The following is a 16,436-nucleotide window of genomic DNA, read 5'->3' as shown; positions in this document are numbered from 1 at the left end:
GCCAGGTGCTGGTGGCTCACGCCTGTGATCCTTGCTACTCAGGAGGCTGAGATCTGAGGTTCGCAGTTCAAAGCTGGCACAGGCAGGAAAATCCGTGACACTCCAGTAAACCACTCAGAAAACTGGAAGTGGCGCAGTGGCTCAAGTGGTAAAGCACTCGCCTTGAGCTGAAGAGCTGAGGGAGAGCATCAAGCCCCAGAACTGACAAAAACAAAAACCAACCAAATAAAAAAAACCTGTTCTCTCTAAGCACTGTTAGGCGCTCCCTTGTAGTGTCATTTCATGAAACATTTAGGAATCTGACTTGGAAAGTAATGTAGTCTTTATCTGACTTTTGTAACTATGACCCCTCTGTTCATCACATTTATAATAACTATAAAAATTTTAGTAAAAAAAGAATCTGTCTTGGGGGCTGGCATACACACTTGTTTACCATGCAGGAGGCCTAAGTCTTAAGTTCTGTTAGTGAACACAGCACACACGCACGCACACACAAACCTGACCTGGAAGCCTGCTCTGAGGCAGATGCTGAGCTGAGTGTTAAGGGTGAGTCTAGGATAAGTCTTGGCTCTTCAGGAGCTTCTGGTCATTCTCCAGTCTTTTAGTGAAGATAGTTGCCTTGCTCTCAAGCTATCAAGCTAGCACAGTGCCTGGTCTTCGTTAGAAGATGTTAATTTAATATTCACCTAGTCAAGTGACCAGTGGTTACATACAGACCTTAGGTTGACAGCTAATACATAGCATTTTGGGTGCTGCGTCTAGTGAATGTTCTCCCCTAATCTTGTATTGATGACCCTAGAAGGTAGGCATCCTTCCCATTCTGCTGATGAGCAGTGGCTCTCATAGGACCGACTTTCCTGGGCCACACCACCAGTGATGGAAGGTAGCCAGAACCTGAGTTTCGGCCTCTAGGCCTGTGTCTCTCCCGCTGGGTCCTTGCCCACTGGCAAGGACTGCTGGAACAGGGAGCAGACCCATTTCGGTGGGTCTGGTGTTGGGAGGGGTTATCAGGGATAGAAACACAGTGGCCAGGTCCCTGCTTCTCCCTGTCCAGGGACAACTTGTGGGAGTTCACGTGGCTGACCTGGTACACCACATCTGTCATTTTAGATGCCTTTGGGCTTTGGGTTTTGTCCCTTTTAATTAGAGACAAACCACTTTATTGCTCTATTTCTTAGTGGCCATTAAATAAATCATCAGATGTACTGGGCTGCAGTGGAAGGCATTAATAATGCAACACCCTGAAATAGACTTTCGTTTTTTCAGCTTGCCAAGAATATTGGGAATGCAGGCTTCAATGAGATCATGGAGTGTTGCCTACCAGCCGAGGACTCGGTAAAACCCAACCCTGGCAGCGACATGTGAGTATTGCGCTTGGCCATTCTCGTTTTCTGAAAGATTGGCCCGTTCCTTGAGCTGAGGTGGGGTAGCAGGTTTGGGGTATTTCTGTTGTCATTTGTTGCCAGTTTAAGTGTTGGTTTGTGTGCGTGCGTGCGTGCGTGTGTGCGTGTGTGTGCGTGTGTGTGTGTGTGTGTGTGTGTGTGTGTGTGTGTGTGTGTGTGTGTATTTACTGGTTGAGCTCAGGGCCTGCACTCTGTTCCTTAGCTTTTTTGCTCAATGCTGGGAGCCACAATTCCACTTGCAGCATTTGCTGGCTAACTGAAGTAAGAGTTTCACGGACTTGCCTGCCCAGGCTGACTTTGAAACGTGATCCTCAGATCTCAGCCTCCTGAATAGCTAGGATTACAGCTGAGAGCCACCAGTACCCCACTGTTTCTTTTTTTTTTGTTTCTCAATGTTTTTTCTCTTTCATGTTTTTAACCTTTTTGTGTGTCCAAATGCAAACTCAGTGTGGCTGGATTTTGGGGGTGGGGCACTCAGCAGCCGCTGTGTGTGACATCGGCGTGCAATAGTCTGCTCACCACAGTGCATGCCCTTGGGCAGCTCCACGGCTGTTCGTGCTCTCTGGCCGTTTTCCCGCCTTTGCTTCCTGCATGAACTCTAAAGCACAGAGCGGCTGATGAGATGTGTGCTCTCACACTGCTTTCCTTGCTCGTGTCTTTGAGGTACAGTGTTGTTTCCTTCAAAAACAATGTTTGAGTGTGCTCTTAGGTTGATATAAAGCTTTCATGTCTCTCCATGCATGCAGTGGCCCATTGAGGCAGTGCATACAACAGGGATTTTTCTTACCAGTTTTATCAAATGTGAGTCACCTAGTCTTCACTGGGGCGGGCTGGGAAGCCAGGGGCTCATGCTGCGTCTGTCCTGCGCTGTAGACTCCAGTGCTTTCTCGCAGTGGCCTGCGCTTCTTGCAGTAGGGCTCAGGGATGTTTGCCTGGTAGGTGTGAGCGAGGCAGAAGGAAGAAAGAGCTTGGGGTCCAGGCTGGCAAGAGACAACACCTGCATTTGAGTGGTGTGGCTGGGTCAAAGTGCACTCTCTGGCAGAAGAAAGGAAAGGTTTAACAATCCATTTATTGAGACAAGTAATGCTTTCTTTGGATGAAGCCTGAAATTGAATTAGGACATGAGACATGGTAAAGCTTTTGAGTGGTTTGAGAAGTAAATAGTATTGTATGAGCCCGTGGTGAAGCCATTTTGTTGGGGCCACAGGCTGCAGAGCTGCAGGCTTGTATGTTCGGTTGCACTGTTGATGTAGGCGAGGTGGGGAGGATGCAAGGAGGATGTTCTGCTCCCTGGGCCGGGCCTTTCAGAGGTGTTAAAGTCAGCTGTGTTTGTCAGGATCTGTCTCACAGTGTTTCCAGCTATGCTTCGAAGCTGTGAAGACAGGATGGCCATAGTCAGCTCAGGCCTTCCCTGGTCCAGACAGGGCAGATTCTTTAACTTCAGTGAGCTAAGTCCCCATTTCCTCTAGTATAAAAATGGAAAGCACAGGCTGCACACTGCCCGGAGGCGTTGGAGAAATGAGCGAGATGGTTAGCACTTAGTTGTGGTGCTCAGTGTACTAAGTTACAGGTGGAGGCTGCTCTGTTCTTCATTGTGTGGGCGACAGAGGCCATGGAAGAGCATTGCCCCACCTGCCTTGAAAAACCAGGGCCCCTCCAGTTAGGTTTTGGGACTTATCCAGATGTGATCAGACCTCCTGTGTGTGGGAGGATCTGTTCAGCCAGGGCCATGTCTGTCCACGCACTGCCCACTGTGCTAGTTAGTGAGAGCTGTTTAATTGCCACTACTCCTTCTGTTTGCAAATCTCATTGAAGGACTTGGTCTGAAATGCTGGAATCTGCATTCACTTTGAACAATGAACACAGTCATTTCTTTGCAGGCAGAGTATTTGTTCTGGGAGAAGATGATAATAAAAATTAATTCTACTTGTTTGCAATTTTCTGTATCAGTGTTTTATCTGCACCAAAGAATCCCCCCTTCCCAACCTTGACACTACTCAAATGGATGTTGACACTCCTCCTTTTTCTCAAAATAAGCATCGGTGACCAGTTTGGCGATACGAAATGCCCCCCATGCTCTTGTCTCTCCTGAAACAGCTCACCCTACTAACACCTAGGCTTCACATATATTGTTTGGAAAAATTGCATATTCCTTGTGTTTATATTTCCTACCACAATATGTTGTTTGTGGAGTTAGGTAAATATTTAATGAATCAACAAGTCAGAAAGTGCCCCAGCTCCGTGCCCACTTCAATTAGTGGATATTTTGCTTCTAGACAGAAAGGAATGTGCTGTTTCTAGCTTTATCTAAGAACACACCATCTGTGGATCAGTCTGTTGAAGGGCAAACCAGAGACACCCCGCGGTGGCCTGTGGAATCCCCAGATGGATTTGGGGGTGTTGAGCATGTTCAAGTAGACCACCAGAGGCCAGGCTTGCGTCTGCTCCCAGGTCAGCGCTGGTTCTGTGTCATGAAGAAGCACAAGGGAAGCGAAGCTCCTGTTGAACACCAGATGGGTCGTCTGTGGCGCTCACTGCCGTCCTCCACAGGCCTCAGATAAACAGGCGGGGAGAGTACACTTGGCAGCATGACGCCAGAGCGTGGTGAGGGTTACACAGACATCCTGCCATGCATGGACTGGAGCCGTCTTCAGGAGGACCGAGACCCAGAACAGATGTATAATCCACTAAAAGAGAGAGAGAGCGAACCAGGTGCTGCGGTACACGCCACCCCAGAGCTTCCTTCAGAAGGGGCAGTAGGAGGATCTCAAGTCCAAGGTCAGCCCAGACCTCATGGTGAGACCCTCTATCAAAACAACAAGCCAGGTACCGGTGGCTCACGTCTGTAATCCTAGCTACTCAGGAGGCTGAGATATGAGGATCACTGTTCAAAGCCAGCCTGGGCAGGAAGAGCTGTGAAACTCTTCAATGAATCAACAGAGAACCAGAAGTAGCACTGGCTCAAGTGGTAGAGCACTCGCCTTGAACTGAAGAGCTGAGGGACAGCGCCCAGGCCCAGAGTTCAAGCCCCACTACCAACAAACAACAACAACTACCAGGGTATGGGATGTACCTCACTAATGGAGTGTCTGCCTAGTATTTGCAAGACCCTGTCTTCTGTTTTCCAGCATGGAGATTGTGGGGGGAGGGGCGTAGAATTCATCCATCTCCACATCCAGTTTGTGGAGGTCACAATGGCTGCCCCACTGAAGATGGGTAAATCCTGACTGGTGACTTCACAAGAGCACCCTCTCTTTGTCAAATGGGCTATTCTGAAGGTGCCCCACACACATATACATACATAATACAACACAGGCCTTCATCTAGGTCCCCAGGCATCACCTGCCCGTGAATTAGGGTCCTCCCAGGTCGCCTGCCTGAGGCTCCCCCTCTGGGCTGCATTGCGCTTGGCTGTGAGGAGGGCAAGGAACCTCGTGGGAGTGCTGTGGGAGCCAGCGGACGGTGTCTGCTCGCGTCCGTGGGGAGTTCTGTGGCTAGTTAGCACCCTGCTGACAAGTACCATGCCTTAAGGTGACAGGCTGGGGCTGGAAATGAGACACACAGAATGATGTAAAGAGCCAGAGCACAGGGTCTGGATGCCCGTGGCATCTCCATACTGCGTGAAACTCACTGCTGAGGTAGAGTGACCAGATAAGATGCCTCTCTGTCCACATGACCTAGCTCAGCTGTCCAAGAGCCACTATGGGTGCTGAGAGAGCTTCACCCAGTGTCTGGTCTGGGATTCACCCACTGTGGGTGCTGAGAACTCCGCCCAGTGTCTGGTCTGGGATTCACCATGTCGTCCCATCCTGGATTGGCTTATTTCCGGGGATCCCTGGTGGACAGGCTCTGCTTGCACTGGGAGTTCTGTTCGCAGGCTTGGATACCTCACTGGGGGAGAGCAGGTTTTTCAACACAGACCTGGGGCAGGGATAGGAAAGTCCACAGCTGCACCAGCAGCCCAGGCCTGTGAGGGACGCAGCCAGCAGGAGTGGGTGTGTTTGCAGTGTGTAGGTCTCACCTCTGGAGAGGAGGGGTATTGGGGGAGTGGCTCTCAACCTTCCGTGAGCACTGAGAGTCCCAGATTGCCTGGCCCAACCCCCAGATCCTGGCTTCTGGGAACAGAATATCTACATCTTCAAATCCTGTGTGGTCTGAGGCTCAGGGTTAAAAAAGTACTACAGGGCTGGGAAGGTGGCTCAGTGGTAGAGCGCTTGCCTTGCATGCTCAAGGCCCTGGGTTCGATTCCTCAGCACCACATAAGCAAAAAGAAAAAAGCCGGAAGCGGCGCTGTGACTCAAGTGGTAGAGCGCTAGCCTTGAGCTGAAGAGCTGAAGGACAGCGCCCAGGCCCAGAGTTCAGGCCCCACGACCGGACCCCCCAAAAAAAAAAAAAAGTACTACAGCAGGGACTTGGTGAGGAGGCAGAGGAGCATTCCCACCACTTTTCCCCTGAGCCTGGAGGGCAGAAAGGAGAGGTGCAGGGCTGGCTGCCTGGTGCATCAGGTGGAGGCCAGTCCTGCTTCTCTAGAACGCAGGGCTAGAGTCCCCTCCCCTCTCCTCTCCTTGCCTGAAAACCTAGAGTTGCCCACGCTTGAATCCAGTGCACAGCCGCTGTGTCCCCGCACTACTGAGGGCTTTGTGAGTGAGCGGCGTCAAAACAGCTGAGGTGGGCTCAACCCTGGTGTCGGGGACGTGAGCGGGGCCTGAACTGAGAAGGACTGACCAGTTCCTGTGCACCTGGCCACCCGAGCGTTTCTTCATTCACAAGGACATCCATGGGAGGTGGAGCTGGTGGCCTCAGAACGCTGTGCTCACTGCCTCAGTTCTGCCACAGCCCCGATCCGGTGGCCGTACGGGTCCACGACACTCACCCACAGGTGAAGAGTCCCCCCACGTGCCACAGTAACATAGTGGGACATGGTAGAATCCTAGGGTCTACTGACTGCAATGTCAGCATGGACTGTCACCTGCGGGCAGCTCAGGCCCTTTGTCCATTCCTCAGATAGTGGCAGCTGGAGTTATTCCCTGACATTTCTGACTCGTAGGTTCTTTAGAACTTCCTGTGCCTGTTTTCCTGTCATTGGAATTGCAAAGCATCAGTCCTAGCACTTCGCAGTCTAAAGATGCTATTGAACGTTCTACCTAGGTTAACTCACCGCTTCAGTCACTGTAAGGACCCACCACACACATTTTCACAAATAAGAAGACTTAAAGCCGTAAGAGAATAAAATCTGTTTAAAGTTCAAACTATCAATACTCAGTGAGAGTGGGATTTGAATCCTGACGCCTCCATACCCCCTTCTGCCCCCCATTCAAGTTCTTTAAGTAGGGTAGAGTCTGAGTACAATGTCATAAAAAAATTATTTTATTGTAAAGATGCTGTACGGGGGGGGGTTACAGTTACATGAGTAAGGTAATGAGTACATTTCTTGTTGAGTGTTGTTACCCCTCCTTTGTTCTCCTAATATCCTTTCCTCCCCCCCCTTCTCCCCCCCCCCCCCCCCAGTTGTAAAGTTCATTGCCAACATAGTGTCCTGTGAGTATCATTGTTGCAATGGCTCTTCCTGTAGAAAACTAAAGTTAGGTCCTTATATATCACCCTGCACCAGAATCAACTCCAAATGGATCAAAGACCTCAAAGCAAAAGCAGACACCCTGAAAACATTACAGGAAAGAATAGGAGAAACTCTAGGGCTCCTTGGCACAGGCCGTCATTTTCTTAATAAAGACCCAGAAACACAACAAATCAAAGATTGGACAAATGGGATTGCATGAAACTGTAGAACTTCTGCATGGAAAAGGACATAGCTAGCAAAATCAATAGAAAGCCCACGGATTGGGTGATCTTCACTAGCCATACAACGGAAAGCCTACGGATTGGGAGATCTTCACTAGCTATACAAGGGCCTCGTCTAAAATATTATTAGAACTCAAAAAATTAAATTCCCCAAAAACAAATCCTCAAAGAAACAGATGCCCCATTAATAAATGGGCTAAAGACGTGAAGAATGACTTCTCTGAAGAGGAAATAAGAATGGCCAGTAGACATGATGCCATTTAAAGACCAGAAAAAGAAGACAGTAGAGTTGGCTCACGTGACAGTAAGCACCTTTCATGCCAGGCATGGTGTCCACAAGGCGCGGGCCCTGTTGGGTGGGCAGGGAGGCCAGCAGGAGGAGGCTGGAGCAGAGTGCCTGGCCAGCCCAGGGATGGCTGTGGGAGGGGCGTGGGCCACAACAGAGCATGCCCAGAAGAAGATGGAGGTAAGAAAGGCCTCCAAGTGCAGCGTGGTGGGGACGGAGCTCAGGACTTCAGGTGGGGCTATGGCAGGCAGGCAGAACGTGAGGAAATCGTCTCTGCTGGCTGCCTTATGACTTAACTGAGTGATGCCCAGGACCGCTGCGCAGGCTGAGAACATGGAGACCTGAGGCATCCTGGGGGCCTTGGTGTATAGATGCTGCGGCCCTGGAATGGGGCCATTCTGTGTGGCCCCCGGCGTGGCCGAGGAGCGTGGGCAGGGTTTCTGAGGTGGCTGTAGATGAGAGGAGATGCTGGGTGGATCGCGGACGGGGTCTTCATGATTTACCCGGCCATCCCTTCTGGTTTCAGGAACACCAGGAAGGGCTACATTGTGGCCAAGTACATTGAGAGGAGATACTCGCGGAAGAAGCACGCGGATAACGCGGCGAAGCTCCACAGCCTTTGTGAGGCTGTGAAAACCAGAGACATTTTTGGATTACTCCAGGCTTATGCTGATGGCGTGGACCTTACGGAAAAAATCCCTCTGGCTAATGGACATGTAAGCATGGCTGCTGCGTGTGTACGTGAAGGATGGGGGCGGGGCCGCGGCAGTGCAGTCCGTCATCTGATTCCCCCAGAGACGCCACTGGTGGCTTCTTTTTCGTTTGGTTATTCATTCCCAAATAATCCCACAGGTTGAGCATACTTAGCCTAAAAGCTTGCGACCACCAATGTTTTAGATCTTTTTCCTCCTCTGAACTCCTGTGTTCCATGTGCGCTTTGCTCGCATGGCACGAAGGTCATCTTTGTACAATGACTGTAGGTTCCTGTACTGTCATTGCCACGCTTCTTAGTTCAGGCGTGGAGTTTGCCACGTGTGTCCTCAGCGCTCAAGTTTTGGATTTTGGAACATTTTTGGGAGGGCCTAGAGCTTTTGGGATTAGAGATGCTCAACCTGTACACTTATTTATGGGATACAGTGTGGTGGGGTGATAGGTCCCAAGTCGGGCAACCAGTCTATCAAGTAATATACCTCAAGTACTTGACTTTTTTATGGTGAGCACACTTTAAATCCATTCTTAAGTGCGGTGTATTTTGGAATCGTCCGTTAGTATTAACTGCAGTCACTGTGGGGTGGCCAGACCCCCAGGAAGAGCAGAACTTTCATGTGTGCGTTTATTCTTAAGCCACAAGTGTGATGCCAGGCTGGAAAGGCAGCTCGTCCTGAGGCTGAGGGGAAGCTGCTTTCTCAGAGGCTGTGGGCCCGAGAGGGAGCACTCTTCCATGAGCAGGTTTAGGGGGGCCTCACGCTTGTACGGGGAGCCTGATCACAGTGAGCCTTGGAGCAAGGGGCCCTGCGGTGAGGGAGGACCCTGACGGGCTCTCCTTCCACCTGTCCCTGGGCTGTCTCCAGAGGGGCTTGGGGAACCGCCCCAGCATCCTGCGGGGACTCGGGAATAGGTCTGCAGTAAAGCAGCAGTCCCAAGGAGCTGCTCCTCCACATTCCCCACAGGCATGCACTCAGTGCCCAGCATCTCCCAGGGCTAAGTTCCTAGGACTAGTTTTATCCCTCATTTGTGCTCAGCTGAGTCCTCTCAGCCCTGTGCCAAACTCTGCGGAGAGGACAGCATGGAGCAGCAGCATCTTTCTCCCGCTGGCTGGCACACCCCTCCCAGCTGTGGGCCAGTGCCTCGCAGGTTCCAGGGTTCTGTTCCTCCCCCTCTCTGGGGAGAATGCAAGCCCACCGTCCAGGTGGAGCGTGCCCAGCATTGTGCCAGAGGACAGAGCGGCTGGGTTGATGGAGAGGCGTCAGCTCACCCTGCCCATGCTTCCTGTGCCTTTCCTTTCTCAACCTACTTGCCTGCCTGCAGCAACCTCCGTTTGTCATTTACCAAGCGTGCCTTCAGAGCTGCGTGGCGTTCACATCCACATCCTGCTCTGTTAATTCAGAATAAAAAGCCTGAACCTGTTTTAAAAACACATTTCTTTTACTCCAGCAGCAGGTAGAGGAATTGGAGTGTAGGAGGCCTGGGGAAACCTTCTGGATGCTTTGAATAGGACATTTACTTGTAAGCAACACCTCATACCATTGATGCAGGGACGGGGGCGTAGTGACCGAAAGGGCTGGGCTGCGAAGCCCCTGGATTTCTCTCTTATTTTCCTTGGAATAAGGAGTCAGGTCAGACTAATTTTCCCCTTTTGGGTGGTCTGTGGAGGCTAAGGGGTACTCCGTAGGGATGAGGCTTTGGGAGAGGAGATCAGGCGTACGGTTTCACTTTGTGGTCCTGCTGGAGAGCCCCGCTGAACTCTTCAGTGTCTTGGCTTGTTTTCCAGGAGCCGGACGAGACGGCTCTCCACCTTGCTGTCAGGTCCGTGGACCGCACTTCGCTTCACATCGTGGACTTCCTGGTTCAGAACAGGTGGGTGTAAACGAAGGGGGCACGTATTCTAGCTCCCTGAGACTTCCGAGGAAGGGGGTAGGCACTCTCTGCTACGTGAACAGGATTGCCAAGATGCTCACATATTTGGGGGATACATGGATCACAGGACAAAAACCGTGCCGCCAGGTGGGAGGCGTTCCATCACCGCCCTCCCAAAGCCCAGCAGTGGGAGGGCAGGACTCTGTGTGGTTGGTATCTTGCAAGGATGTGGGACTCTGGAATGACAGAGCCACTGCTGGGGAATGCTGAGCCGGGAAAGCAGGCCCTGTTTGGCACCACCTGGGCCAGGGCCCTTATTCCCAGCAGGATGTCTCAGGCTGTGGGTGGCAGTACTAAAGATCCATGCATTAGCCACTGGTCCAGGGCAGAGAACTAACCCAGACCACCGGCTTATGGGCCCTTTGGGCTAGGAAGCTTGCGCTGTGCTTTGACCAGAAGAGGCCTTCTGAGGTGTGCTCAGCCTGTCACAGGCCAGGACGCCCTGTTGTTGGAGATGGGCTGCTTCGTGCATGCTCCCTGCCTGGGCGAGCTGAGGCCAGACTTCAGGACCCTCCATGCTCATTGTGACTCCCTGATCATGGTTTGGAGAGGGGCTGGCTAACATCTACCAGTGCTAAAAGTCCTGGGTTCCCTCCTCGGCACCGCAGAAAAGATGACAAGGGCTGTGTGGACATTTGGTAAATATTCCTGCCTCCCCTTCATATACATTCTTCAGAGTGGGAGACAGTAAAGGACAATTCTGGATAGAAGGGATAGCAGTAGAGAATGGACTAGAAAAGTTGACTTGGGCTGGGGAGAATAGCTTAGCTATAGAGGCCAAAATATCCCCCCCAATTAGAAGCGTGGAAAGGAGTGCTTTTCCTGACACCACGCCGTGGCAGGTTCTCCTGCAGGGACATTGGTCACTTCTGCGTCCGCTTGTCTGTCTAGGGTACAAGACCTTCTGTCCCTCAGGGCCAGTGGCACTGTGCAAGGCCAGCCGATTCACAGCTGCGAGTGCATGCGGTCTGAAGGGGTAATCTAGCTTATTCTTTATTAGGTATGAGAATCTTTTGAAGTCTCCTTCCCACTCGGACCATTCCATGCCGTAGGTTTGAAGCAGCCACCGGACTCTAGACTGGAAAAGTGGCTTATCCCTCCCTGGTGGGAACATTAATTAATAAACTGAAAAAAAAAAGTGCCTGTAATCCTAGCTACTCAGGAGGCTGAGATCTGAGGATCCCAGTTCAAAGCCAGCCTGGGCACGAAAGTCCATGAGACTCATTTCCAGTTAACCACCAGAAAACTGGAAGTGGTGCTGTGGCTCAAGTGGTAGAGCATTAGCCTCGAGCTGAAGAGCTCAAGGACAGTGCCCAGGCCCAGAGTTCAAGCCCCATGACTGACAACAAAACAACAACAACAAAAAAAAAAAACTGAAAAAAGGTGTGGCCTGTCCTCTGGTGGAGCAGGCTGGGCGGTGAGCACAGCGTCCCACACTGCGGGTGAAGGGGAAGAAGCCAAGTCCCAGGCTTTCCTGGGCAGCTGCCTCCCAGCCTCTGCTCAGCAGCAGCTCAGCCACACAGGCAGGCCGGGGCCCCACATGGGGGATGGACGGTGGCTTGCCTCACCCTGGGTGGGGACCAGTTAGAGCACTCTCCACTCAGGGGCTCTGAGTGCTGGCGGCCTGTCTCATGCACAGGCCCACATTCCCTTTCCTGTTAGGACAGCACCCAGCCCTCTGATCTGTGACTGTGTCTTCTGTCTCTGTCTCTGTGCTGGCAGTGGGAATCTGGATAAGCAGACAGGCAAGGGCAGCACCGCCCTGCACTACTGCTGCCTGACCGACAATGCTGAGTGCCTGAAGCTGCTCCTACGGGGAAAGGCTTCCATCGAGATAGGTGAGTGGCCTGGCCGCACCCACAGTGTGGACGTGGGCCACCCTGGTCCACTCCTTGCCTGTCCTGTAGGACTCCTGAGCCTGTGTTTGACAAGCAGTGCCCTTTGTCTGTGGCATAGACTTTGTCTGCTCAGGAAGGCCAGGCCGGGGTGAGGAGCCGAGCTGATGGGGCAAACCTCGATGATGCTGGGAGTGGTAACCTCACCAACTCTTGAGATCCCACTGAGCCCTTCCTTAGCTTTGGGTTTTAGATGGCTTACTTGGGGGAGATAACTGTTCCTGCCCCTCCATTTATTGACACATGAGGGACCCTGATCTTGCCTGGCTTTGTCCCTTCCTAGGGCCTGTGGTGAGGCAGTGTGACCAGGCATCCAGCATCTGTTGGTTCCTGAGGAAGTATTTGGGGAGAACTGTTGTTCAAAGGGGAAAGAGTAGAAAAAGACATACGTTTTCCTGAAAGCTGTGCTTCTTTTAAAAATTAATAATCATGAGGGAGGGATGACACTGTCCAAAAAGAACTCTACTCATTACCTGATTTGTGTAACTGTAACCCCTCTGTATGTCACCCTTATAATAACCATAAATTTTTTTAAGTTAATAATCATCCCTCATCGAAGGAGACTTACGTAGAAGAAAACACAGGTTTCAAATGGATAGGCTGCATAAAGGTTCATTTCATTCAGGTGCACGGGCCAGGGTCCCTGCTCTTGGTGAGTGGCTGGGGCCAGCCTGTAGTTTAGACATTGATTTTAGTTACTGCTGCTGCAGCAGTATTATTTCCTGAACCAGCTCAAAGCCCATTTTTTAAAATCAGAGCTTCTCTACTTAGCTGTGTCCTGCGCAGTCACAAGACCCCAGCAGCCTTGCCCTGGTCACACCAAGTGGATTTCATGAATTTTGCTCAGTTTCTTGTAGCACTGCGTTACTGTATCTTAGCCAGATTGGCTGTAGAGAGCACACCCGTGCCAGGTGGGCTGGTTGGCGTTAGGTAACTGACAGAATACTTGAGAAAAGCAACTTCTTGGAAGAAAGATTTGTGTTGGCTCCGAGGTTTCTTCAAGGGCAGCTGGCTCCATTGCTCTGGGCTTGGGGTGAGGCAGGGGCAGGGTGGAGGCGCGTGAGGAGGAGGAGGCTGCGCTCATGGCAGCCAGGAAGCAGGGGGTGAGGCGGGGAGGGGAGACACACCCTTTAATAGCGCACCCGGTGACCTACTTCCTCCTCCTGTCCTGCTGGCACCTGATCAGCTGTCACTGCTCAGCACTGCCACCTGCAGGGGACCAAGTCTGCGGTACACAGGGACATTTCGTAGCCAGACCATAATACTGGGCTTTGCCTTGTCTCCTTTCCTCTCGACATCTAGCAAATGAGTCAGGAGAGACGCCCCTGGACATTGCCAAGCGCCTCAGGCACGAGCACTGCGAGGAGCTGGTGAGTCCCTGCTGTTTGCAGCGGCAGTGAAGGCCCCCCCTCCAGGGGGAGGGTTTCCTCCAGCCTTGGCTCAGGAGCAGATCTCCAGGGTGGGACAAGCTAAGTAAGCATCTGACCTGAGGAAAAGGAACAGGAAGTCTGCAGAGCAGGCGCTCCCCCTGGTGGTGAGATTTGAACTTGAGTTATATGTGTAGCAAATCGAACAGAGGCTGAGCAGCCAGCCACCTCCTGTGCTCAGGCACCCCGAGTGCGGGCTCTTTATCGCATGCCAGGCTGGCCTTCCGATTTTGTTCCTTCACCAGAAACCCTGTGGTCTCCTGGCATCCTCCTCTTCTGTTCTGTGTGAAGAGAGATGGTGTGCATGGTGCAATCAGCCTCCAGGAGCTCCTGGGTGGGCAGGGCTGGGTTCGCAGGATGCTGTGCCCACTGCACATCCATACCCCCAGCTGTTCTCGCTTGTGAATCTAGTCACTTCCATTGCTCTGCAAAGGTGGTTGCGAGAATTACTGTTGAGCTCTGTAAAGTAATTGGCCCAACATGAGTGCCCAGTCAATAGAACTATTAATAATAAATGCTGTACAAGTGTAGGATGAGTAACAGATACTATCCTAGACACTTCCCGTGAACTCATTCAGTCTTTGTGATCATGACATAGTTTCTGTGGTGTCCCCATTGTACAGATGAGTCAGCAGACACAGAAAGGGGTGACGAATGATCTTCCCCAACGTCATAGAGTTACTTTGTGGCTCTAAGGAACTTAAAACTGTATGGTGACCTTCTACACTGAATGTAATGAATTAACTTCTGCACATTCAGAATGGAAGTGGCTATTTACTTCCTTGGGTGAATAGAGGACATAGTCACTCATATCATTTTCTGTAGGGCTTAATTTTCTTATTTTCTTTGGCTAATGTCACAGAAGGCTGAGTTAACAGTGAACGTATTCCTTCCCCCAATGCTTCTGGACGGGTGGCCGCCCTCTGGGTCCCAAATCCCCCTTGCCTGTGCACAGTTCTTTACAGTTTACAAAGCACTTGCTGGCTTTATGGGTCTGAATGTCAAGGTTGTCCTGTGAGTGACTTGGCAGGAGGGCTTCCCCGAGACCCAAGGATTCAAATGAGCTTGCCTTGGACAGAATTGCCTTCTTGCCGGACCCTCCTCCCTGGCCTTAGGCCTCTGTGGGTCTGGCCTCCCTGTGGGTACCCACCCCGCCTGGATGACTAACTACATGGGTAGTAGCCGTGCCTGTTTCTCCTCCCCGCAGCTGACCCAGGCCTTGTCCGGAAGGTTTAATTCTCACGTGCATGTTGAATACGAATGGCGACTCCTTCACGAGGACCTGGACGAGAGTGATGATGATGTGGACGAGAAATTACAGGTGTGTGCAGGGGTCCCCCAGTAAGCAGTTTGCTGAGCTTTGTTTGGAGTAAGCTGGGTCCCGGCCTGCAAGGAAGGCAGAAGCTGTTTTATAGAAAAGGCAGTCAGGGCACTTTGTGTGTTCATTGACCTCAGTAGGTTTGGGGTTCATCTGTCCCCCGTGTTCCCTGCTGCCTCCAGCTCTTGTGAGGAACGGCTACTATGTAGTAGTCATAGGCACGGCCGGCCTTTGCCCTGAGTGAAAGTGAAGGCCTTTGACACCTCAGGAGAGGAGAAGCCGGGGAAGGGAAGCCCATTTAGCATAATGGAGGTGAGGTCAGCAAGGTTAAGTCAATTGGCGTCCAGCTCGTAGTTCATACTCTGAAGCGGATGTTTCAAATGGGAATGGGATCTGAGTTACTGCGTTGTGGCTCTGTGCATCACTTTCCAGTGAGGAGCACAACCTTTTGGTAGAGCTGGGGTGAGCATTCTCTTAAAGGGCCAGGTAGTAAATGTTTTAGATTCTAAGTGTAACTTTTCGGGGTATTTGTTTATTGTGGTATTGGGGATTGAACTCAGGACCTCATGCTGGCTTGAACACAGGGCCTTGGCATTGTCCCTGAGCTTTCTCACTCTTTGAGCCACAGCAGCACTTCCGTTTTCTGGTGGTTAATTGGAAATAAGAGTCTACTCAGACTGCTTCAAACCACAATCCTCAGATCTCAGCCTTCTGAATAGCTAGGATTGCAGACATGAGCCACTGTGCCTAGCAAACTTCTGTTTTTATTACAGTTACTCACCCAGAATGGCTCAAAAGCAGCCACAGACAGTATGAAATGATGGGCAGGCTGTGGCTCCTTGAAACCCTTGTTTTGGAGGCTGTGGGGGGCCCAGAGGCTAGGATTTGCTGTCTCCCGGGTTAGAGGAAGCTCCAGAGTTCATGGGAAGGCGGGAGGAAACATTGATGTGCCCTGAGTAAGTTGGAGGTTGCGTGTGGCTAGTGGGATAGAGCCGCCTGTACCTAAAACCTGAAACACAAGGCAGTGTGTTTGGAAGGAGGTCTTGGGACAGAGCACAGGTAAGTGGGGAGAGCTCTGGCTATTGAGATGGAATGGATTCTCTCTGAAATCCTGAGTGGACAGTTGTATGTCCAGGCTTTGTGTGTGTGTGTGTGTGAATTACAAGAGGCAAGAAGAGTGTGCCTTTAAAATCTGTGGCTCTCATGCAGCAGTTTAAGTCCCAATTAAGAGTTTAAACGAGCCCAGGCTGAGCAGAAGTGGCTCACATGAGGTGTGCGTGTGATAAGATGTGTGTCTGAGTGTTGTACGTGTGACTGTTTTTCACAGCCAGAAGCCATATCTCCATCTCACAACTTTGCTCCACTTTCTTGTAGCCAAGTCCCAATCGGCGGGAGGACCGGCCGGTGAGCTTCTACCAGCTGGGGTCCAGCCAGCTCCAGCCCAGTGCTGGGTCTTTGGCCAGAGATGCCGCAAACCTTGCCAAGGACAAGCCGAGGGGCTTTGTGCCCAGCATCCTGCAGAATGAGACCTACGGGGCCATCCTCAGCAGCAGCCCGCCTCCATCCCAGCCCACCGCCCCCAGCACCACCAGCGCCCCCCCACTCCCACCCAGGAACCTTGGCAAAGGTATGCAACTTAGTGGTCCCCTGTGAACAGGTGGAAGGATTGGT

At 51.6% G+C, this 16,436-nt stretch overlaps 1 protein-coding gene across 1 annotated transcript in view; it reads left to right on the top strand.

Annotated features, from left to right (window-relative positions):
- The window catches only part of Asap2 (ArfGAP with SH3 domain, ankyrin repeat and PH domain 2), a 107,970-nt gene that overhangs the window by 79,338 nt on the left and 12,196 nt on the right, over positions 1-16,436 (top strand). The window contains exons 17-23 of the mRNA XM_013013565.1: positions 1,267-1,361; positions 8,015-8,204; positions 9,980-10,065; positions 11,848-11,963; positions 13,323-13,390; positions 14,655-14,768; positions 16,140-16,392. Of these exons, the coding sequence (XP_012869019.1) occupies positions 1,267-1,361; positions 8,015-8,204; positions 9,980-10,065; positions 11,848-11,963; positions 13,323-13,390; positions 14,655-14,768; positions 16,140-16,392 (922 nt within the window). The remainder of the gene's footprint in view (positions 1-1,266; positions 1,362-8,014; positions 8,205-9,979; positions 10,066-11,847; positions 11,964-13,322; positions 13,391-14,654; positions 14,769-16,139; positions 16,393-16,436) is intronic.

This window comes from Dipodomys ordii, unplaced genomic scaffold (assembly GCF_000151885.1).
Source record: "Dipodomys ordii isolate 6190 unplaced genomic scaffold, Dord_2.0 Scaffold20, whole genome shotgun sequence".
NCBI lineage: Eukaryota > Metazoa > Chordata > Mammalia > Rodentia > Heteromyidae > Dipodomys > Dipodomys ordii.
The sequence above is the reverse complement of the archived record's forward strand: the minus strand, read 5'-3'. Positions and strand labels throughout refer to the sequence as shown.